General features: G+C 59.6%; 1 protein-coding gene across 4 annotated transcripts in view; it reads left to right on the forward strand.

Moving 5' to 3' along the window:
• The window catches only part of ANO1 (anoctamin 1), a 151,422-nt gene extending 130,568 nt beyond the window's left edge, over positions 1-20,854 (forward strand). For all 4 annotated transcript variants that reach the window (XM_032879717.1, XM_032879720.1, XM_032879718.1 and 1 more), the window contains 10 exons: positions 605-806; positions 935-1,046; positions 1,861-1,918; positions 3,747-3,847; positions 4,461-4,606; positions 7,148-7,300; positions 12,002-12,054; positions 13,883-14,067; positions 17,576-17,681; positions 19,285-20,854. In XM_032879717.1, coding sequence (XP_032735608.1) covers positions 605-806; positions 935-1,046; positions 1,861-1,918; positions 3,747-3,847; positions 4,461-4,606; positions 7,148-7,300; positions 12,002-12,054; positions 13,883-14,067; positions 17,576-17,681; positions 19,285-19,527 — 1,359 coding nt within the window. In that variant the 3' untranslated portion in view covers positions 19,528-20,854. The remainder of the gene's footprint in view (positions 1-604; positions 807-934; positions 1,047-1,860; positions 1,919-3,746; positions 3,848-4,460; positions 4,607-7,147; positions 7,301-12,001; positions 12,055-13,882; positions 14,068-17,575; positions 17,682-19,284) is intronic.
• The last annotated feature ends 3,327 nt before the right edge of the window (positions 20,855-24,181 follow it).

Raw genomic sequence — 24,181 nt, forward strand, 5'->3', positions numbered from 1 at the left:
TCACTGTCCTCACTGCGTCCTGGGGTTGGAATCTGCCCGCATCCACACCCCAGTGCGGGGCCACGTGAGGACCGGGTTGTCTCCAGCGAGTTAGGGCCTTTGAGGAAAAGTAAGAGAAACCCAGGCAGACAGACTGCTCCACACGGAATAAACTCACCCGCCTAGGCAGGGCCCACCCCTCCCAGGCAGCCACCCGCCCGAGCTTTATGGAATGTTCTGGTCCACCAGTGGATTTGGCCAGGCGAGCGATGAGCCAGGTGTGCGGGTGGCTTGTGGAGAGGTGGGGAGAAGGGTCCCAAACGGTCTGTCCCAGCCAGGCCCGCGGCCCTACCCCACGCCCACCCAGCTCTGGGACAGTCCTCCTCCCACTCAGGACCACCCATGTTTTGGGGAGACCCCCTCTCCCCCAGAGTCAGCCTGCCTCGCACAGTCCAGGCCGGCTGGGTTTCGGCCACCTGGTGCCCTGCTGGGGTCAGTGGGCAGGAGGGAAGACGTGGAGCCCCGCGGCAGGTGCGGCGGAGATCCTGGGAGTGTCCTGCTCGGCGGACTCACCTGGCCAGTCCAGAGCCCGTCCGCATTGAAGCCGGCCCTCCTCCCTCTGCAGATCGCGGTGACCTTTGCCATCGTCCTGGGAGTCATCATCTACAGGATCTCCACGGCCGCCGCCTTGGCCATGAACTCCTCCCCATCCGTGCGGTCCAACATCCGGGTCACGGTCACAGCCACCGCGGTCATCATCAACCTGGTGGTCATCATCCTGCTGGACGAGGTCTACGGCTGCATAGCCCGCTGGCTCACCAAGATTGGTGAGTGCGCCTCCCGGGGCGACCACGGCCCCTCCCTGCTGTGCGCCCTCGGGCTTGTCACTTAGCCTCTCTGAGCTCCATGCCCATGAGAGCTGAGTACCTGACCACATGCCTCTCCCTCCTTCTAGAGGTTCCAAAGACAGAGAAGAGTTTTGAGGAGAGGCTGATCTTCAAGGCTTTCCTGCTGAAGTTTGTGAATTCCTACACCCCCATCTTCTACGTGGCTTTCTTCAAGGGCAGGTAGGGACAGCGGTTACTAAAACTTGCTCGTGTCCCCACCTTGTTCCGACCGGGGTGGCCGGAGGCTCTCCTCCCCATCTCCCTGCAGGGTGGAGGCCCTGGGCCCAGGGCAGAGCATTCAGAATGGCTCCTAAGGTCGCTGAGCTCCTGGAGAGGCCTGGCTCCTACAGGGGGCCCAGAGCCTCGGAGACCCTGGGCAGAGAGCTCCCTCTGCTCCCACAGTAGGCCAGGATGACTGAGGGGATTAGGGCCCCAGAAGTGGGTTAAAAAAACACAGCCATGGCCAACTTGGTGTTCTAAGCTAGTGCCCAGACCCCCCGAGCCACTCCAGGCTTGGAGAGGCTTGTGGCCCACCCACCAAGACTCCACATCACCCTTTCTGCCTGGAGCTAGCAGGTCTGATCCCAGAACTCCTCCAAAGGCTTCTTCCCCAGCATCATGGGTCCCAGAGCCCAGCCAAAGGGTCCAGGCTCCCTGAGATCATCCGTGACCACAGAGTAGCCCCTCAGAGGTCCCCACCCCTCCCCAGCCTGACAAGGCCATGGCTGGTGGTGTTGCCTATGCCGGGCAGTTTTGCCTCTGTCCTCACACCTGCCACCGCCACCCTGGCCCCCTTCCCTCTTGGCTTCCTGCTGACGTCCTCTCTGGTCACGCATCCCTGGCTTTGGGAGCCCCCGGAACACGCAGCCACAGCACACCACGGTGGTCGTGTCTCAGGTGCCAGAAGCCTGTGGGCACGTCGAGCCGGCTGCAGCCCCCACCTCAGGGTCTCCCCGCCCTGCCCCTCCCCTCCCACTGCCTCTACTCCTTGCAGGTTCGTCGGGCGTCCGGGAGACTACGTGTACATTTTCCGTTCTTTCCGGATGGAAGAGGTAAGCTTGTGCTCCGTCCTGCTTTCCCAGGTCCGTCCACACAGCGGACTCGGGGGAAGCAGACGTTCTGGACTAGTGTCTCCCTCCTCCCGGCGGAGGAGGGCAGGGGGCCCCTGCCGTTGACCCGCGGCTGGGACGGGGCTCTGATCTTATTGGTCCCGTCCATGTAGCATTACCTGAAAAGGGGAAAGTCTTTTCAGAGTCACCAAAAGAATGACATCTGTTTGATTTTTTCCTTTTTCTATGTAAGATCTTAAGTGTTCCTTCTCTTTTTTGTTAAGATGGATTAGAGGGGATGAGACAGAACTCAACTTCAGTCTTTTACTGTGACGGAGAAATGCCCACCTTTCTCCCTCTAAATCAGTGCTGCTGACCTTTGGCTTCTGCTCGGCCACTAGAGCCACCATGGGTCTGGTTAGTGCCCTGGCCACTGGACTTGTTCCAGCAGTCTCCCCCAAACCAAGCCGGGGCTTCGGGGCCATAGGGCATCAGGTGCTGGGGAACTGATCAGCATTTCCAATGCCCGACATAATTCGGCCTACTGGAAGACAATTGGTGGGTCTTTTCATAAAGACCTTGTGAAATGGGGTAGAGAAGATTGGGATGGGCTTCAGGTACAGGGTGATCTGGCTGCCTGGGGCACAGCCAAGAGGTTCAAGCCCCTGAGTGCCAGGCCCTGAACATCCCAAGATGTAAGCCTCACCCACAGGAACAGATGTTTGCAAAAAAACCCATGAAGTGCTCTCTCATTATATGATCCCAGCCTTTCCATAAATGATACCATATCAAATTCTTTAACGGTTGGAGAGATTAAGGAAATGTCTTTGTAAAATAGAATAAAACAAAAGGCGTTATTTTTTTTTTAATGAAACGGTGGCTTTCTGATATGAAATCTGTGATAACAGTATAAAAAGTTTTGTTCCGGGCACATAGAAGGGTCATCTGGGCACATAGAGGGGTCAGCTGTGCCCCAAAGGGTAACCCGGTGTCCCTTGAGCTCCCATCACTCGGGCAAGTGAAGCCTCTGGCCCATCCCGTGCCTGCCCACACCTAGCCTCAGGCAAGGCAAGCCCACCAAGGACAGGGACATTAGGTTCCAGAAGGGTGACCAGCCTCACTGGCCCCAGGCTGCCACAGCCGTTCAGGGCCCGTGGCTAGGCCACAGTGTGTGGGACTGGACAGTGGCCCTGGCGGGGAGGAGGAGCCCTCTAGATCCAGCCCCAGCCCTGCCCACTCCCTGGCAATGAGCTCCCCTCTCTGAGCCTCATCCCAGCCCTGACAGATGTAGATGAGATGCACTGGCTCCCGTGGACCGTTGGGACAAAGTACCACAGAGCAGGAGGCCTACAACAGTGGAAATGTATTCTTATGGTTCTAGAGGCTGGAAGTCCCAACTCAAGGAGCCAGGGCTGCGCTCCCTCTGAGAACCAGGGGCAGGTTCCTTGGGCCTCACCTCTGGCTTCTGGGGGCTGCGGCCTCCTGGGCCTGCCTTGCTTCTGGCCAGGGCACTCCAGTCTCTGCCTCCGTCTTCACATGGCCTTCATTTCTCTGTGTTTCCTTTTCTTATAAGGACACTGTTCACTGCCTTAGGGTCCCCCCACTCCAGGATGACTGTTTCTTAACTTGGTCACATCCACGAAGACCCTTTTCCAACCAAGGCCACGTTCTGTGGTTCTGGGGGTTAGCATGGAGACCTGCGTTTGTGGAGAACACATGTGACCCACAGCAGCAGGGCTGAGCTCCCCTCGCAGCGGGGGGCTACAGTCCTCTCTCCGGGTGTCCACGACGGGCAGGGGTGGCTGTGACACACCTGCCCTCTGTCCCACAGTGTGCCCCGGGGGGCTGCCTGATGGAGCTCTGTATCCAGCTCAGCATTATCATGCTGGGCAAACAGCTCATCCAGAACAATCTGTTTGAGATCGGCATCCCGTGAGTAACGTCCGGCCTCGGGTGCGAGTAGAGCGGCGTCGGGGGGGGAGGCCCTGGGGTCCCCTGAAGGCTCCCGTGGTGGTCGGAGGGGCACGTGAGGTGGGACCTGGGCCAGGACAGGGTGCCGGGAGTGGGGACGGGGTTGGAGGTGAGGACAGGAGGGGAGGCAGGGCACAGCCACCCCGTGGTGGGCGAGGAGAGGGGTTCTGACAGGCACCCTCAGACTCGTGGTCCGGCCCCCTGGGCTTGGCTGTCAGAGTGCCTCGAGGCCCTGCTTCCTGACCTTCGAGAAGTGTGTCCCGATACGCCTCCAGGGCAGCCAGCCGGCTGGAATCAGGGCGTTCAGAATGATTCTCCACACTCCCCTCCCCTCCCCCACCCATGGCGTCTGCTTGGGCATCGCAGTCCCCTGACCCTTGGTCCCCCCTGCACCTGCTTCCTTATGTCGAAAACCAAACGATGGCCCTTGACCCCGCCTCCCGGGGAGGGACGGCCCAGGAAGTCCTCGACCGAGGGGTCCCGGCTCCGGGAACAGGAGACCCAGCTTGCAGGTGACGGGCCCCAGCACCTTGTCGCCGGGCCCGCGGCTGAAGCGACACCGTGTCTCCCTCAGGAAAATGAAGAAGTTCATCCGGTACCTGCGGCTGAGACGCCAGAGTCCCCCCGACCACGACCCGTACGTGAAGCGGAGGCAGCGCTACGAGGAGGACTACACGCTGGAGCCCTTCGCGGGCCTCACGCCCGAGTATATGGAGATGAGTGAGTGCGGCACGGGGCTCTGTCCTCAGGGGACACGAGCGGGCCTCGCCCCCGAGTACATAGAGATGAGTGAATGCGGCACGGGGCTCCCGTCCTCGGGGGGGCACAGAGCCAGAGCACAGGAGATACCCATGGATGGAGCCCTGGCACCAGCAATGGTGTCCCGGGACAGGACGATGCCCAGAGCTGGCCCTAACTCCCAGCTGGTCCTAACTCCACGGAGGGGGAGAGAGGGCAGACGCAGCTCGCATGGCCACCTGGAGCCCCCCAATCCCACCTGTGCCTTCTCCTCACCACCATTCCAGCCCCACTGGCCTTCTTGCTGTTACCCAAACATCCAGAGCTCATGCCTACCACAGGGCCTTTGCACTAGCCATGCCCTGTCAAATGCTCTCCTCTTAATACCTTCATGATTCATGCTCTCCCTTTTTCTAGGGCTGTAGTCAGGATGTCCTCCACTAGAGGGGTCCTCCTGACTGCAGGGTTCAGAAGGGGCAGCCCCTCCCCTGCACCACTGTGGCCCTCTGCCTCTCCCCGTGCTCTGGTTCTTGTCACCAGCATGCACTCTAGCTTTACCTCCACCTCCCAGCAGAATGATGGAAGTTCTGTTCTCTCCCCTGCCAAACCCCCGACGCCGGAGCAGATGAGCTGTATGGCTGGGACTCAGTGCATGTTCGCTGAGTGAATAGACCAGTAAAGGAGGCCAGGGCGGCCCCCGCAGAGGGGTCCCGAGTGTAGGCCCCCAGCCACCATGGACAGCACATTTTAAATGCTAGTTTTGGGGCCCACCCCTGGTCTGTGCAGGGTGTGACCTGGGACCTTGCACTTCTTCCCAGTACTTGAGCAAACCCCAGACCTGCTTCCAGTTTTGAGGGAGAGGCTGCCCCAAGAGACTTCTCTCCTGCTGGCCCAGTGGGTCCGTAAAAGTCACACCCAGTGTCCCCATGATCATTCAAGAAACACCTTGCGTTGACTCAGAAGGAAAAGAATCTTCAGACTTTAAAAACTGGAAATAACGTCGTGTTCAGATGACTTGTCTATTTTCTCTTGGAACAAAATCCAAGGTGAACCGGAGGCTGGCAGGCAGCTCCCTCACCCCGTGGGCCGCCGTGGACCCCCGTGGGCCTGCTCCTTCCCTGGCTGTCAGGTCCAGGAGCAAGGCCACCCCTGCCTGCCTGAGGCCAGAAGGCGGACACCAGGAAGTACAGCCTGGGATCGGCTGGCAGACAGAGGCTCCCCCAGAGTTTAATTTCTACAGCGGCTAGAAATTGCATCCTGCGTCCCTGTTGGGCGTGGTGGGACTCCTGGGATGGGCCCCTGCCCACCCAGGGAGCCGCCCACCCTGGGACCCATGTAGTACCCCGCCACTCAGAACGCTCTGCCTCAGCCACTGCTGGCCTCCTCCTCGCGGACTGACTCTTCTGGGCACCTGGAGCACACAGTGCCTGAGACTGGACAGGGGGCAGCAGGGAGGGCCCCAGGCCCAGGCCATCTCCAGCTCCCCTCCCTGCTTCTCGGCCGTCCAAGCAGCAGCAGGCAGCATCACTCGGGAGCAAGGACCCCACAGCCTCAGGCTCGGCGGCCCACCTGGAGCCCACAGCCCAGCTGATCCGAAGCCTCCATCCCACCAGAGCCACCTACAGACACGACTGTCCACGGAAGGATCCCATGGAGGCCCACGGGGCAAACAAGAAGCCCGCAACCCTACTCCCAGACGGAGGCTCCTGCGGAGCCCCCCACCAGTGGCTCTAACAATGGCCACTCTCAGCCTGCCAGGCACACAGTGACATTCTGCCGGCTTCCTTGTTTACCACCTGGCAAGCCGCGAGAGCCCTGGGACAGGCTGTACGGTTCTTGAGCCAGCCTCCCCCATGCTGCAACCTTTCCCTGATCTCTCCCGGGAGCCCGGCTCTGTGCCGGCCACAGCATCCAAGGTCCAAGCCCCAGGGCCGGCAACGAGGATGGGCCAAGAGGGGCCAGACTGTCCTGGACAGTGGGCCCCGCCCAGCTCCCCAAGGCCTGATGGAAGGAGACAGTGGGGACTCTTGGACACTCAGTGATACTGCCAAGGCCCCCAGGTCCCAGGAACCCCCAGCCACCAGGCACTGGGGCTGCGCCCGAGGCCCTTGCCAACCCCACCTGGGTGACCGAGGTTGGGTTTTCATGCTCACGGGGGCCTTTTCCCCATCACTGATGATTGTCTGAGCTTAGACGTGTGATAGTGACTGCAGGCTCCTTACACACGAGCCCACTTCTTACACACGAGCCCACACTGGGGGCCAGAGCAAAATTTAGAATGCTCCCCACAGCCCCCTCCTGGCCCGGAGTCACCTGGGGTTGTGGCAGAAGTGTTCCCAGGTCCCCCCGTATGCAGGTACGGGGGCATGTCAGAGGCAGGGAGCCAGCCAGACCCCGCCCTCCCCGTATGTCCAGCTGTGATACCCGCCATGGGGGCCCGCCGTGGGGGGTGGGGGCCCGCTGTGGGAGCGTAGGGCCCGCCGTGGCGCACGCGGTGCGCTGACCGTCCCTCTCCCCTTGCAGTCATCCAGTTTGGTTTCGTCACCTTATTCGTGGCATCCTTCCCCCTGGCCCCGCTGTTCGCACTGCTGAATAACATCATCGAGATCCGCCTGGACGCCAAAAAGTTCGTCACTGAGCTGAGAAGGCCGGTGGCTGTCAGAGCCAAAGACATTGGTGAGTGACTCTCGGGAGCTGGTTCTGAGCACGTGCTGGGTTGGGGGAGGGGGTCCTGCTCCCCAGAGCGGGCAGACTGGGGTCTGGCCACGGGGTCCCCACGGGCTCCGGGATGGAGACTCAGGGGCTCAGCATGGGGGACGGGGGACCTCCTCTGCACGCCCACCCCAACGTCTCAGCTCCTGAGAGAACATTCCGGAAAGCGTCAGTGCCTTGGGTGTCTGAACATCTCGACACCCAGCTGCACTAGGAGGTCCCCCAGGTGCGTGCACTGAGGTCCTCAGCACCCCACCCTCCTGCTCATGGCCCCAGAGCACAGACGGAGCAGACAGGCAGGAAGCTCGTGTTGGGGGCTGAGTGTGCCTTTCCACGGAGGGTGTCATGTAGTCATTCAAGGTGCACAAACAGGAAAGGGAGGAGGAAGGGGCCCTTCCAGCAGCGCAGAAATTGCTCTGTAGGGCTTGCCCGGAGGATCAGGCCAGAGGAAGCTCTAACCCCGAGCCAGCGAGAGCTTCCTCCTCATGGTGCACAGGGAGGCAGGGGTGGAGGGATGGTGCACTTTTGGGGAGTGTGACACCTATCGCTCGGGGACTCAGAGGGGTCACCAGTGAAAGAGATCATCTCAAAATGAGTCAACTTCATTCAACCAGGACCCAGTTTTCAAGGGGCATGCAAAAAATTTCCTATTTAACCTTGAAATGTAAAGGAAACGTGACAGAAATACGTTGAAGGCCTATCTGACGTGGTTTTCGTTGGAACGGCACATCTGGGCTTGTCGGTAGAAGACACCAAGATTGAAGGACGTGTTTGACGTGTCATCAGTTGTTTTACCAAGATGAGGACAGGATGCCAGAGTGACAGGACGACAGCAGGGCAGGCAGCCCCTTGCTGGAAGGTGGCGGCGGCTTCTCCAGCCTTTGGCACGGGGCTCGTCCCTGTCAGAAAGGCCCCTCGGCCGTCCCATCCTGCCTGGGTCTGTGGGGCTCCTCGGTCCACGCCCACCCTGGCCCCTGGTGGCACTGGCGGCGTGGCCGGGCCTGCCGCTCTCCCAGGTCAAACTGTCCCCAAGTGCCATTTATGCACTCAACGCGTGGTCACGTGTCACATGTGTTGGTCATTCTGTCTGGTTCACTGCAGCCCACGTTGGCACCGTGACATCCATGGGGACTCCTTCAGGGCCCAGCTTTAGGACGGGCCGGGGAACCTTGGGAGGGGCACCAGCCAGAGCCGGGGCTCAAATCTTGCGGTGCATCTGTCACCGTCTCTCTCACCTGTCTGGACGACCCAGGCAATGGGCAGAGACTCTGCAAACAGATGCTCTCCAGGCTGCACGTTCCTGGAAGATTTCACTTGTGATTTTAAGAGGCTTTGAGAGAACTAACTGCCCTTCTGAAGTCCCTTCTGGCTTCCAGGCGCCTGATTCTGCCACAGCCCTAGCTGTGGGTGAGTCCCTTGCCCCGCACGCCACAGCCCTGAGTTTGCTGCTCCTCCGGGTCCGAGCTCTGCTCAGGGGTTCCATGCGTGGCCAGAATAAAGGCCGTGGTCTCCGTGGACCACGAGGCCACCGTTCTCGCCCCAGGCTGAGTGCACTAAATTTGGGCCCCAGGCCGCGTTCACAAGTCCCCTCCCCAGATGAAGGTGACATTGTCCCCAGGGTTCCCGTGAGCTTGTCATGCCCTGCTCTGAGGGGGAACCCCAGAGGCAGTGCCTGGACTTGATCACTTCTTGGGGCTTTCGGCATCGGGTCCTCCCGGGGACCTCTAGAGGAGGCCTGGGCAGATCCTCAGTCCCATTTTCCCAATGGGGAGACCAAGGCCAGGTGGACACCAATGCTGAGCTGGGACTGGAGACCCTGCGCCCCCAGATCCCCACCCCTGGGCCGCCCGCTCCTGCAGCACCTCTGCGAGCAGACGGTTTGCCCGGGAAAGCTTACGTTGCAACCCAAGGCCCCAAAGGAAAGGGTGGACGGGGCAGCTGGCTGAGGCGCTCCCTGGACAGCCCTTGGGGATTCTGGAGCCCTGTGCCCAGTGTTAGTAAAGACGGGAGTGCGGCCTCCCGGCTGTCACTTCTCCCTGACAAAGGCCTGATTCTCAGGCACCCAGAGGCCCCAGGCGAGGCCAGGGTGGCCGTGTTTGCGTTGGCAGAGCCCCACTTCCCCTGCGGCCTCGTCCTCAAGCCTGCAAACCTAGCAGGGTGAACGGGAGCGCCCCGGCCACCTCCTGGCCACTCCCTGCCTGTCCCTGGCGTGGTCCTTCCCACCACCCCCCGAGGCTGGGAGGCGGGTGTCTGCCTTTTTTATGCCCGCGGCCCCCCTTCTCTCCCTGTCCTCATGGGCCAGCTGCTCACTTCCTGGTTCCTGTCTGCTCGGTTGGAGGCCTAACCTGCCCTTCTTCCCCTGTAACCTTTCCCTGAACAAGCCTTTGTATTCCTCCTGTGATCCGTGTGGGCCCCGAGGGGACGCCAGGCCCGGTGGCCCCCACGGCCTGCACCCAGGGCGCCAGGGGAAGCGGGGGGAGGCTCTGGCTGGGAGGGGAGGCTGGGTGAGTCACGGGGGGGACCCAGCTCCCTGCCAGTGGGGACCCAGCTCCAGCCTCCCAGCCCTGACCTTTGACAGCGGACGAACGGGCTTCCTGCTCCCACATGTTCTCTTCAAGCCTTTCCCGTGAGCGGCCCCTGCCTGCGTTCGGCTCCGGCGCATGGTCCGGGGCGTCGGAATACCTCCCTGTCTCATCCTTGGAAATGGGCTGTGGCGTCCCTGGACAGCAGGACACCTTGGAGTGTCTCCCTCTCCCCTTGGAGATTGTCCTACAGGGAGCCTGAAGGTTTTCATTCTGTACCTGGAGATCACTGGAGCGTGGTGTGCTCTGCGGCGTGCGTCCCGATAACACAGAAGGGGGGGGCAAGGCTCCCAGAAGGGCTGAGCCCAAGGGCCGGGGCGGGCATCCTGGTTTGGCATTTTTTGTACAAGACCCTAGGATTCTGGTGTGGGGTCCGACGGGATCTCGGGCCTGGACATAGAGATGCCCTGGGGCCTGTACGGTGGGCTCCGTCCTGGGCTCCGAGAAGCTCTCCGGCCCACCCCGCATCCCAACCTGGTCACTCCCACTCCCCACACTCCCCTCCCTCCACCCACTGGCCTGTCCCTGGGCAGTGAGTCCAAGACCCATTTCCTTTCCTCGGGTCGCCGCCTCCCCTAGGAGCCCCTGCTCCGGACGCTTCACCTTCACCGGGCTCTCACCCAGGCCCCAGCTCCCGGTCTTGGAGGTTGCAAACCCAGACCCCACAGGGCCAGGAAGCCCGTGGGTGAGTGAGTGCAGGGTGGGGAGAACAGAGCCGCAGTGCATGGCCCGGCCTGGAGATGGCGCCACCATAGCCATCGAAACAGGCCGCCCGTTTGGGATCGAGGCTCTTTCAGAAGCAGCAGCAAGTCCAGATTTTTCAAAAAAACATGCCATCATGGTCTGTAAACACCAGTCAGCGTTGTCAAGCAGCACGCACATGAGCAGGACGAAACAGCCATGAGCCCAGCTGTGGCCCAAGGACCGCCATCCTGCGGCCCAGGCCCGGGACCAACAGCCCCGGGGGAAAGGGCTGTCTACGCTCTTACAGTCACTCAGCAAACGTCAGCCCAGCAGTGCTGAGCGCCAGCGGCCAGACAGCGCACGCGAGGCCCAGGAGAGAAGCAGGGATGTGCGGCGCACAGCCTCCCCGGGCGCTGTGCAGAGGGGCTCCCGGCGCCGAGCGGCCGGGCGGGAAGCCCAGGAAGCCTGGCCTCGTCCGGAAGCGTCTCCCCCGCGAGGACCATCCACTCCCCTGCATCCCCACTGGCACTCCTGAGGGGAGCTTGACGGGGCAGCCTGGTAGCAGCGCGTGGGCCGCGTGTTCCAGCAGGAAGGAGGCTTGAGAACCACTGCTTTCATGGGGAGACAGACAGAACCCGGGACATCTCGCGGCTCCGGTGGCGCTCCATGGGGCGGGAGGCAGGGCCCACTTGCTTCCCACAGGGGCCCTCAGATAAGGCCCTCACCGGGCCCTGCTGGCCTCATTCTGCTGGGGAGGCCACTGGAGGACCGTGCGTCTGTCTGGGGAGCCCCCTGCTCCCCAGGCATTAGGGGCAGTGCTAGGCCCCACGGTGGCAGAAACGGGGGACACGCAGACAGGAAGTGTCCTGTGCCTCACGGCCGTCGAGTCATTATGCTCAGGTCATGACCCCAGCGTCCCCCACCCAGGGCCCTGGCATTGCTCTTGGACCTGGGACCTACATTTAGGGACCCGTCCCTGAATTTGGTCTCCCGGTCCCAGAGCAACGGTGCAGGACACGGAAGCCTCCTGGGCTTGGTCTCCACTCCTGTGTGGACCATTTTGGGCAGGAACCACATCCAAATGGAATCTTTGTCCCTCTGGGGACTTCGTCTAAGGTTTCGGATTCAGGGGAGGGGCTGCAGAACCTCTCAGGGAGCGGCTGATTCGAAGCGCCCCTTGGAGAAGTGACAGTTTGGCTCTGAACACCTGCGGAGCCAGGAGTGGACGAGGCGCTGTCATCAGCCGGGGTCCCCTCCCCACCAAGCCCTTGAACATCTGCTCGTTCTACGCATCTGACCACCGGGGAGAGGACCAAGCCGGCCCCGCTCACCTGCTAGCGGGGGGTCCTGACAGCCTGGGGCTGAGCCGGCCCGACACTGTGCTTCTCTTTCCCCCCAGGAATCTGGTACAATATTCTCAGAGGCGTTGGGAAACTGGCTGTCATCATCAATGTAAGTGACGTGGGGGACCTCTGCTGCCCAGGAGCGCCCACTGGGTGGCCACGGAGCTGGACGCCCCTCCCGGGGAAGCCACATGGGGTCTCTGTCTCCTGCTTCGGTGCCGCCCAGACTGGTGGAAGCATCTCCTGTTCTGACACGTCCCTGGGTCATACGAAGGGGTTGGGACAACTGTGGGTGAGAACGACACATTGTCCTTGACCTTCTGCTATAACCTTGAGCAGACTTCTCTGCCACGCCCACCCTGGCCCCTAAGTCCGCTCCCTCCCCAGAGTCCTGAGGATATGAGAGAGAGAGAGAGAAACTCCTCTTTAGCAATCATTCTGCTCTTATTTTTAGAGGTTACCTTTATCGCTTTATATGAAATACGTGCCTGTTCTTTAAAGGTTCAGGAAATGCAGAAACATGGAGATGAGGGACAGAAGCCCGCCGGCCTCCTCTTGCACACACGTAGTTTGCTGAGGACTTTGCTTCCCTCCTCAGCCTCCTGCCGGGGCAGCCCTCTTCCTCAGCCCCTCGTCCACACACTCCTGCCACAGCCTCTCCTGCCCCGGCCCCTGCCCCTGCAGTTTAGGAGGGCAGGGGCCACTCTGTCACGAGAACCAGCCCACTACCTTCCCTGCAGCCGCCCATCCAGGTCCGCGTGGCTCTTCCGAGGCCTGGATGTCCCTGGGCTTAGTGGTCCAGCGGTCCCTCACACACGCTTCAAAGCCAAGGCTGATCCCCAGCCGTGCGAACAAATGTCAGACAGCCTCGGAGGTCCACAGTGTCCCCAGCCTGTGACCCTCACCCCTCCGCCTGCAGGCTGAGCCCCAGCCCCCAGAAGCTGACTTCCGCACACAGGCCACCGCTCCCAGGAGCAGACACAGCCTGGGGACTGTGGGTCTGGGGACTCGGCCCCACAGCACAGGAGGTGACGCTCGGCCCCAGAGAAGAGACTCTCAGAGCCCTGGGACACTGCCTCCCCTGCTGGGGGCAGCCCCCTGCCCAGTCCAGGCTCTGGAACCCCTGTTAAAGGGCCGTGATGGGCAGAGTGTGCACACTAGGCAGCGACAGCTCCTTCTCCTGACCTGGGCTGGTGGGCGCAGAGCTCCAAGGCAGTAGCACACATTTTGATGGGGGAGGGGGTGAGCTGGGAACGGGGTACAGCCATCTAGAGCACAGGGGTGATGTGAGCAGCTGGAAACCAGCTGGACCTCTCATGGGAACAGCCAGCAACAGCAGTAATGGCAGCTAGCATTTATCGAGCCTCTAGAATATTCCAGGCCCTTCTACACTCTTTACACACATCCACCCCTTGTGCACACACAGCCTTCAGAGAAGGGACTGTCCTTTCCCGTCGTACAGGACGGCCGAGGCACAGAGAGGTCAGCCGACCTACCCAACACCACACCGCCAGAAAGCAGCAGGGCTGGACCTTACCCCAAGCGGCCAGGCTCCCGGTCCCTGCTCTTGTCGACAGCACACCGGATGTCCCCAGAGATGGCTCTGGGATAGGATGATTGGAGTCCGAACCTCACTGTTCACTAAGTTCTTTCCACTCCCGCATACCTCTCAAGTACGCCAGGGAGGGGAGGCACACAGAGCACAGAGAGGTTAGGTGACGTGGCCGAGGCCACACAGCCAGTGAGAGGTTGCATTTGCCCCCCCACCTTCCTGCTCAGGGATGTCCTGTTCCCTGCACCCAGGCCCCCTTGCCGACTCATAGGCAAAGTGTCACATGGCCCCACCCCAGGGCCAAGGCCACCCTGGCTCCCTTGGGGCATGTCCCCCTCCCGCACCCAGCCTGGGGTCTGCACTCACCACCCTGTCCCCGGCCCAGGCGTTCGTCATCTCCTTCACGTCCGACTTCATCCCTCGTCTGGTGTACCTCTACATGTACAGCGAGAATGGGACCATGCACGGCTTCGTCAACCACACCCTCTCCTCCTTCAACGTCAGCGACTTCCAGAACGGCACGGCCCCCAATGACCCCCTGGACCTGGGCTACGAGGTGCAGATCTGCAGGTATGGCTCTCAGCGTTTCTTTCCGAAAGACACATGTGGTGGGTTTCTGGGAAAAGCCTAGTTCAAGCAAGGATTCTTTTAGGAGCAAGTCACAGAATATCTCAAACTTGCTTCAAGGGGAGGAAAAAAAAAAAAAAGCCAGGGTGGCCACTGGGAAGTCATTTAGGAGTTCCTTTCATTAAGAAGGCAAGGACGGCTTCAGGCATGGCTGGATCCAGGCCTATAGTTTGCCATCAGGCCCTGCTCTGGTGCAGCCTCCCAGCTTTGCCTTCCTCCATGGTTGTGTTGTTTGGGTGGACAGTGAAGACGCTCTGTCATCTCAGCCATCCCAGTGGCAGAACGTCTTTCTCAATAGTCAGCAGAAGTCGCGGTTCTCACTGGCCTGCCGTGGATCACATGCCCGTCCCTAAATAAAGCGCTGTTGGCAGGGGGTAGGGGCTAGAGCTGGGGCGTGTGCCAGGATGTGGGGTCATGCTTAGAGAATGAAGAGGTCCTCAGGAAACTGGGATGCTCTGACTCGGGGAGGGGGTACTGGATGCTGGGCAGGCCAGCAGAGATGGCCAGACCTGTGGGGCCCCACCTGCTGGCCAGATGCATGGGGTACACAGGAAGCCCCCCAGGAAAGATGGAGGCGGGGCCGGACGTGGGGGGCAGAGCTGAGACCTGGCCATTCCCTGGGCCCCTACCACATGCGCCAGCCTAGGTTGGGATCCGGGGACCCGTGCCTGGCACGGTCCCTGCTATCTGGGGACCTTGGCACAGAGCGTAAAGGAGGGGATCGTAGTTGGAAGCCCGGGTGAAGGGTAGACGCAGTGGGGTCACTCCGGCGACAGGACAGCGTGGGCAAAAGCACCAAGGAGGGAACCCGCGGGAGCTGTTCCAGCCCAGCTGAGGTTCAGGACACAGAAGAGCTCAGGGACAAAATACGCCTCCCAGAGCCCGTGCGGTGAAACACGGTCCCTCTGGCTCGGGGAGGCCTGCTGGCTCCTTGGCACGTGGTTCCCTGAGGCTGGCTGGTAGATCTCTGTCACCTTGACCGAGGAAAGGGGAGAGGGGGCACCTGCTAGTGTCTAGGGTACTGAGCAACAAGAAGCAGCTTGCAGTGACAAGACGGTCCCAAGAAATGGAAAATGCCCCGCCTCCCCGAGCCATGGGGAAAAGGGAAGGGGGCGTCCCGGCTCGGGTGCTCCCCACAGCACTGCACACAGCAGGCATCCCTGCGGGGCCCGGAGCCACTCCGGTGCAAGGACATGGTGTTCTCTTCTGTGTCAGGGCGGGGACGGCACCTGCTCTGGGCCCAGGTGCAGCCGGGGGAAGGAACGAGTTAGAGCCGCGTCTGCCAGCTAGATAGAGTGCGTGACACCGCAAGGCCCGCACCCCAACCCGGCTCCAGCTTCCCGAATTCCACCCGCCCACACACTTCCACATGCACCTAAATGGGCCCAAAAATCACTCCGGTGTGGTCATCTCAGAGAGGGGACAGCCTGGGAGCCAGAAGTGCAGAGAAGGGACCCACAGACACCCGCCCCCATCCTTCAGCAGACCCACACTCCAGGCTGGCGCAGACAGGCGACCCCTCACCCCCTGGGCTTCTGCGCCAGACCCCCTCTCCTTCCGCAGCCCCGACACTCTCCCTGCATCGTCTCGACGGTTCAGGCTAAATGTACACACTTGACCTACTTTGCTAAAAATCCATTTTGGAGGATGAATAATTACAAGCAAAGAAGACAGGTCCTCTTACTAGAAATTTCCTCTGGAATGTCAGCGTTGGTATTTACACGGTTAGCCTCGGTTTCCAAGAGCCGGACGTTGGGTCCCAGACTTTGGCTAAGGAAGCAGCTCCATCTCCATCCCATGCATCAGCCCAGGGTCCTGGCCATGTGGGGGAGAGGCCAGGCTCACAGCCAAGACCCATTTATAAGCGTCTTGTAGCTTTCACCCCCACGGAGTCGGAAGACCGTGGATCAGACCAGCCCGCTCCCTGGGATTCGGGCTCCAGCCAGGCCCTCCCCGCTCCACTGGCCAAGATCCAGCAGCGCAGGTCTGGGAGCTCCGGGCCCTCACCAGCTGCGCCCAGGCAAGGTGCCTCTTGCAGGAATTGGTGGCAGGAGGCGCAGCACCCAGCCCAGCCTGGGGCGATGGGTGTGGGGAGAGGCAGAGCATCGCTCAGAGCTCCAGTCGTGGCTGGCTACCATTTACGTCTATGCTGAGGCAGGCCTTCTCTCCTCTAATCCCCGGAGCCACCCCCAGAGAGGTCATTATGACCCTCCCCAGGGGCACAGGCAGGCTGGGTACCAGAGCTAAGCAAGGAAAACGTTAGATCATATCTGATCGAGGTCAGTGCAGGTGGTGGGAGGTGGCCTCTGGACAGGCCTACACGGGCTTTGAGGGATGCCTAGGAGTCTGCCAGGTGACCCATGCATATTTCCTCGCATCCCAGTGCAGCTGGCCATAAGCACAGAAAGAAAAGGGAGGAACGAGTGTACATGGCGTCTGACGCTGGGAGAGCAGGGGCTGCCTGTTCCCATCACAGAGCAGGTTGGACAAGTCCTATGTCACTCTGCCGCTGGTACCCAGATAGGATCGTTCCCAGAGAGATCGATCCTATCTCTGGCCTGGCAGCTTAGCTCCCAGCAGCTCCTCGGAGGCTCCCATCCAGCTCCCTCCACAAGTAAGGTTCTGTGGGCGAGGGACCCCCTCTGTTGTGTGTTCCTGAATGTGCTCCCTTGAAATGGGAGCTGGAAGATAATAGCGACTCACTAAATGCTTCTCCTGTGACTGAGAGGATGCCAGACCAAGGCCCAGAGAGGCTGAGCCACTGCACGAGAACACACAGCAAAGTGGTCACTATTCTGGGGTCAGGCCAGGGCTGTGCACCCAGAGCCAGATGACCCCTCTTCTGGTCCCCCCACCACTGGACCTCAGCGACCAGCAGGGATGAACTACCACCCCAACCCCAGAAACTGCCCCTGCCTCAAGCTTATTCTAGTGGCTTTGGGGAGCTTTCTGCTGCATAACACAGGGTCAGCCCCAGTAAACCCAGCAGCGTCCCCAGAATTCGGGGCACAGTCAGAGGGCCTGTGAAGTGACAGGACCCTGGTTGTCATCCTTGCCCTGCTCCCACAGATTGGTCGTCTCAGGACCTCTGAGAAGGGGACAGGGATGGGGCACTCTGGAGGGGGGACAGTGTATGCTGGCAGGCAGTGGACAGGCAAGCAAGGAAGACCACTTTCCATAGAGCGAAGGTCAGTGGGAGGTCCCTGCGGGGAGGGTGTCTGCCCCGGCGGGAAGTCAATGGGCAGCGTCCACGATGCGACGTCAGGGAGCGGCGCGGACAGGTGTCGTGTGTGGATAAGGAGGGAAGATCGGGGAAGCTGCAGCAGGAAGAGGGGAAGGAGGCTGGGGGAGGCTTTCTTGCTGCTAGCTCAGGGATGTGGGGCACCGGGAATGATCCCTGGTTCTGCTTAAAGACCCCCAACCCCCGGCTGATTCCTGTCCATCTCTGCAGGTACAAAGATTACCGGGAGCCCCCATGGTCAGAGCACAAGTACGACATCTCCAAGGACTTCTGGGCCGTGCTGGCGGCCCGGCTGGCTTTCGTCATTGTCTTCCAGGTGCGGCAGGCCCTCGTTTCCTGGAGGTTTGGGAAGCGGGCATTGAGGAAGCGCTCTGAGTCCAGAACGGGGTCAGAAGGCAGGAGGTGGCCTGTGTCGGGGGCGTTGGGAGGCCTAGAGGCCTGGCGACCCTGGGCCCTGTGCAGGGACAGGTCCCAGGAGGGCAGAGGGAAGCCTGAGCCAGCACCAGCAGTGGGATTTGGACCTCTCTGGGGAAGGCAGGCCTAGTTAGATACGAGTGGTCTTTACTGAAGGAGACAGGGAGGAAGGGAGACCCAGCTCGGGTTCTCACCACCTCTGTAGCTGGAGACAACCCGAGGACAGGACCAGTACAGGCAGGAGGAGGGGAGTGGGTTCCCGGCTGACTCCAGCCCCCAGCCAGGGACCAGAGCACCCAGCCTCGCCTGGTCTCTGGGGAGGGGACAACAAATAACCCGGAGGCCAAAGTGATTCCCAGGGGACAGGACCCAAGACTGGGGACCAGGCTGTTGTCTGCAGCAGCTATAGTCCCAGAGCTGGGGGAGCATCCCTTAACCACATGGGCCCAGTCAAAGTCCCTTTTACTCAGGTACCTCTTGCACCTGGAATCCCAGGGACTGAGTTCAAGCCCCAGCACTGCCCTTTACAGAGAGTGTGGCTGCTGGTGGGACCTCCACCCCTCTGCTGCCTCACCTGTCAGCTTTCCATAACACTCTGCAAACAAGTGTTTGGAAACAAGTGTCTGAGGCTGAGTTTACCAGAAGCAGAGCCTGGGGCAAGGATTTGGTGCAAGTGGGTTATCCCAGCACACACCCAGGCCCACCTGGATGCAAGAGAACCCCTTTGGTCTGCCCATGTTGGTTGGGCATGGGCCGTAGTCTGTTCAGACCAAGAAGAGCCAGGCGGGAGGGGGTTCCCTAGAAAGAAGGCAGCTGTGAGCCTCAGAAGCCACAGCTGTGGGCTGGGAGGCACCAGAACAGTCCACCAGGTAACAAACAGCCAGATATGCTGACAAGGGATCACGGGACAGAAGTTTTAAAAATAGATCTCAGTTCTTCTGTAAAAGCCGACCATTTGCTCTCCGTGCACTAGAAATTTCTCCAGGGAGGGAGCAGACTTGTGGGGTGGCCCTGGGAGCCCTTGCAAACTGGAGAAGGGCCTGTGGCATCATCAGACACCAAGTTCCACCCGGCTTTCATTCTATTTCTATTCTATTTTCCTTAAAGCCCGATACTTACTGTATTTGGTGATGCGTGACCAATCCAATCATCGCTTAAGCTTCCCAGCCCAGGGAGTCAGAATTATTCAGAAACTTGCCATTTACTGAGCTCCGGTTCATAATAGAAGTCAGCAAAGGTTTCTGGAGGGCTAGCTGGCCACTTTCCTGCCTCATTTATACCTTGGGGGAAACCGAGGCCAAGGGAGTCCAAACTGTGTGTCTCAGGTCGCAGGCTGGGAGTGATGGGGTGGGCACAGTGGAGGGGGGTGGTAGGGAGGTCGGGGGTGGGGGACAGCAGAGACAGGTGTGGTGAAAGGCAGGTGGGAGTGGAGGCAGGTGCAGGGAAGGTGGGGAGCACCTCCTGCTGTCCTCCTCCCCACCCTCACACACTGACTCTCCTTCCAGAACCTGGTCATGTTCATGAGCGACTTCGTGGACTGGGTCATCCCAGACATCCCCAAGGACATCAGCCAGCAGGTGCACAAGGAGAAGGTGCTGATGGTGGAGCTGTTCATGCGGGAGGAGCAGGGCAAGCAGCAGCTGCTCGACACCTGGATGGAGAAGGACCGGAAGAAGGACGAGCCGTGCAACAACCACGGCCCCAAAGCCTGCCTGGACAGCCCCGAGTACCCTGGGGGTGCCCTGTAGCTGCCCCTGGCTTCCCGGCCACTGGGCACCCTCCCCGAGCCGGTGGAAAACCACCTTCCAATAGGACAACATTCTTCTGTCATTTTTCTGTTTCTCTTCTCCTCGTTTTGCACAAAACCATATGCAGGGAATTTTTTTATCTCTAGTATTCAAGTTTAATCAAAATGGTCGCTGGGGATAGGGTGAGAACACGCGGGAATACGGTCGCTTTGCAGAAACAATCCTTGGGAACCTTGGGTCTCCTTTGCCGTGGAAGGTGAGCAGAGGCCTCCAGAAAGCATCTTTTCTAATCCGCCCGATGCCTTTAGAGAGAGTCGAGATGGTGTTGCAAAGCATTGGATAAACATCGTGCAGTCTTGGAGGGAGAACGGAAAAACGAGGTTGACACCGGTTCCAGAAGGCTCACTTACCGCCAGGTCGGAGAAGTCAGCTGGCTTTTCATCTTCTGTTTTCCGTTAGTTCAGAAACTGAGAGACCCTCTGGCCAGAAGGAGAGGGCCTGTGAGCTCAGAATTTACTGTTGGAGAACCTTGGGGCAGCAGGTGTCCCTCGGGACAGTGGGTGGCCCGCACCGTCAGGGTCCCCACTGTCAGCCCCACACCTGCCCCTCCACCATGAGCCAGCCTCAGAACTGTCCATCTGCTTGGTGGGACAGAAAAAAAGAAGAAGAAAGAAAAGCAGGTGGGCAGAAAATGAGCAGAGAGAGAGAGGACCCCAGAGGCATTTCTAAAGACGGCTTCAGGTTCCACGAAATCTTAAGGCATCGGGAAAACAGTCACAGCTTTAGAATATTTATTGGGATTTTTTTAAAAAATCAGTTCTAGGGTGGATTTGAGGGTTTTTCTCTGTCGCTCCAAGGTGGAAGGAGTTTATTTTATTAGTTAACCAAATATCATCGCGAGGAATTTAAAAAACTGTCACTACCAAAGATTTTTATTAATAAAGGCTTCTATTTTGGTAATACTTCTCTATATTTTTACTTACAGGAATGTGACTGTGGGACAGCTACCATTTTAAAGCTTGTAAAAACGAGTCTCACAGATGACAGGAGTGGTCTAAATTTGCAGCCATTATACTAACCAATTGTCTGAAATTTCTCGAGCTCCAAGAGAAACCTAAAAAGAAATGTCTCATGGAAGGGAGGGGAGAAACAGACGCGTTTGCCGTGAACGTGCGGTCGGCGTGAGGCCGTCCCCTCCGGCCGCCGTCCCTAGGCATTGCTATAGTCGTGGGGTCTGACGCTTCTAGTTTCTCTTGTACAGTAAGTAGTTGGAAGTGGGGTTTTTTGTATATAAATACTGTATTAAAAATTAGGTGATGACCAAAAATCCTTTTATGGAAACTATTCCTTTTTTTGAAAAAAAAAAAAAAAAGTGAATGTACGCCAGTTCACCAAGGACCGTGGCTGAACTTTCATGCAACTAAATAAATTTGGATACACAACCCCTGTCTTCACTCGAACGCCGTCCCTGTGACCTTCACCCCGGGAAGCTAAAGAGGCTGTCCCCGGAGCCTCCTGGCTGAGCTGCAAATTCGGGAGGGATCACAGGCGTCCACGTCTCTCTGTGAGTGTGTGTATGCATGCGCCCGTCTGTGCTTGCGTGTGTGCACATGTGCGTACGCATGGGCTGCGTTTCCTCGGACACCTGCGTGTGTGTGTGTACGTGCATGTGCCTGCGTTTATGCTGGGGTGGGCGTCGTGCTCACCCCTTCCCACCATCCTCCTCCATCCTCCAGTTCCCGCCCCGGTCCCACCAACCCAGCACGGTGGCACTTAGGAATCCATGGACCTAAAACGTCTCCAGTCCTCCTGGACACACACCTAGGGTTGCCAGTGTTTTCGTTCGGGCCAGTGGGGACACGTTTTCAAACTGCCACTTCTAATCAACACTATTTCACGAAAGAAAGATACTTTTCACACCCAACGCCAGCAAAGCCTCACAGCCCTGCTAGCTGGGGTTGGTCCCTAGAAACCCCTCCGGTCGGTTCTGCCTCTCGCACCTCCGGCCGAGGGAGAGCTTTGGCGCCCCCTAGTGCCCGCGTTCCTGTGTTCCCAGGAACATCTCCGCAGAGCTCAAACTCCCAACGTCCTGGTTAACCGCCGCCCAGATGGCCTCCCAAAGTTTTGGAACCGCTTCCTTAGTCCAGACATGAAGGCAGAACCCGGGGGCAGCATCGCGGGGACCGCCCCTCTCCATGAGCCCTCCCAGAAGCCCGCCAGGGCCCATCTGACAGATGAGCAGCTCAGCATGGGGAGGTAACTTCCCCGCGGGCACAGGGCTCCTGAGCACCTACGCCAAGACGGGCACCCAGACCGTGTAGACATTCACTCATGCAGTGTTCAAGCACGTAGCAGTGGACAGAGCAGACCGTTCCCTCCTCCCCACGGGCAGAGGCTTCCTGCAGAGGGTATGAGATGCCTAACCAGAAAACAGACCCAGAACCAGATAGTTTCAGAGGCAGAAAGAGATGCTGATAAAGTAGAACAGAGTGTGACATGATTGGCCCAGGAGACCCATGGAGGCTTGAGCAACAAGGAGCCAGGATGTCAAATCATGGAAGAAGGCAGGACAGATCAGGCAGCAGAAGGGCAGTGCAAAGGCCCTGAGGCAGCAGTGCGCAGAGAGCTGAGTGGAGGGGAGAGGGCGTGGAAGGAGGCAGGAGACCAGGTGGACCTTTCTGCCTTTGAGCTGAGTGGACCTCAGAGTCAAGCTGGCAGGCGTAGTGGTGGAGGAGGTAAGAGGGCATGTGGAAGGTAAGCTCTCATGCCTTCTGGACCACAGATATGTCCTCGGCAGGCGCCCACCCACTGCTCACTGACACGGCTCTTGGCAGAGGAGTGGGTGGCGCCTGAAACACTGCCTTGGACCCGCCCTGGCATTTTAACCCGGCCTCTTCAGATGGGCTGGTGTCTGCTGCCCCCACCAGGAGGCTGCCAGGGATGCATCCCCGGGAAAAAGGCAACCTTGTAGATGCTGAGGTCTGATGACTCCCCTCTGCCAAGTAATTGATTTGCTGTGTTCCATTCTCGTCCCCCTTCTCTTCGCCCCCAACCCTGGCCCCCTCCCAGCTCTCCCCGTTCCCCAAGCACATTTTCACTGCAGTATGACATCCAGAAAACTGTACATCCTACGTGTGCAATTGACTTTCACACACACCTGCAGCCAAGACTCAGAATGTCACGAGCCCTCAGCAGCCTCTGGTCACCCCTCCTCACCGGGTGGTGACCAGTCCTGAGCAAGGGTCCTGGCTTCCAGCCATTGACCAGGGAGCCGAGTTCTGCTCGTCGGTGGCTGCTGCCCTCTGCCGGCTGCCTGCTGGAGCTGCTCCGGGGAAGGAAAAGCGGTGGCCTGAGGGGTCTGTGTTAATGTTCTGGTTGCTTTGGGGGCAAATGGCCACAAACTTAAGGGCTTAAAACAACACAATGTATTATCTTATGTTTCCGTAAGTCCAACATCTAACACAGGCCTCGCTGGGCTACAATCAAGATGTGCACAGGTGCAAGGTGTTTGCCCCTCCACTGTCTCCAAACCAGCCCTGGGGGCATCTCCTTCCCTATTGATGAGGCTGGTGAGAATGCAGCATGGTGCAGAGTCTCAAACACTTAAAAACAGGTTGACCATAGGACCCAGCAATGCCACTTCTAGATATTCATACAGAAAATCGGAATCAGGGACTCAACAAGATATTTGTATATTCATGTACGTCTGTGGGCCCCCTTCCGGTCAGCTGACAGGGGAGAGGAGGCTCGGGCCCGGCTGTCCGATGGGTCTGGCCCGTGCTCAGGAGCTGCCACCCGGCGTGGACAGCTGTCACTCTCCAGTCCCCGCCCCCCGGATGTCCCTGGAGAATGTGGTGGAGGGGAGTCCCCCGGGGGGCAGGACTTGGGTCGTGTGCCTGCTTGTGCACCATGCTCGGAAGGAGAAACGGCCAGACGTGATAATACATGGCTGATTCGTGGCTGCGGCCAGTGGTTCGGCTGGACGGTCAGGGACTCGGAAGGACCATGACTGGGAAAATGATGACATGGGAATTTGGGGAAGAGGTGTGTGGACAGGTAAAATGTAGGTATCTGTGCCCTGTGTGAATGCCCACCACGGGGGGAGGTTGCCAGCGGTCGTTCATCATCAGGCGGGTAGATGGCCCGTTCTGGGGGTACCGGGCAGCCCCTTCCCCAGCCACACCGGCCATCGCCCCCTGGGCTCCGGCATAAAGTGGCTGTGCTGGCAGAGGTGGAGGCCATGTGTGGCTCAGCAGCAGGGACTTCACGCTCCAACGCCCACCCGGCTCTGGCCCCCACTGTGTGCCCCGTGTGCCAGCGGCGGATGTCCACACCAAGCCCTCACCTGGAGCCCTTCCTATAGCGACCAGCCAGCCACCTGCTGGCAGGCTGACGTCCCTGGGCGGCCACCATCGTGAGAAGGGCCGGGCTCTGTTCCTACTGGAATAGACACACATTCGGGATACAGATTTGCCTCCCCCTCAAGTGGACTCCCGCCAAAACGACATCATGGACTTCCAGAATGCCTCATCTGCCGTCCCCGTGTCCCACCAGGAGCCTGCTCCATGGCAAATGAGGTGGGGCCATAGGTCCACGCTCACGGCTCTCACTGGTCTCAGTGAGACCCGTGGCCCACCACCCTGCAGCAGCTGGC

This window comes from Lontra canadensis, unplaced genomic scaffold, assembly GCF_010015895.1.
Source record: "Lontra canadensis isolate GAN:19392208 unplaced genomic scaffold, GSC_riverotter_1.0 scaffold66, whole genome shotgun sequence".
Lineage (NCBI taxonomy): Eukaryota > Metazoa > Chordata > Mammalia > Carnivora > Mustelidae > Lontra > Lontra canadensis.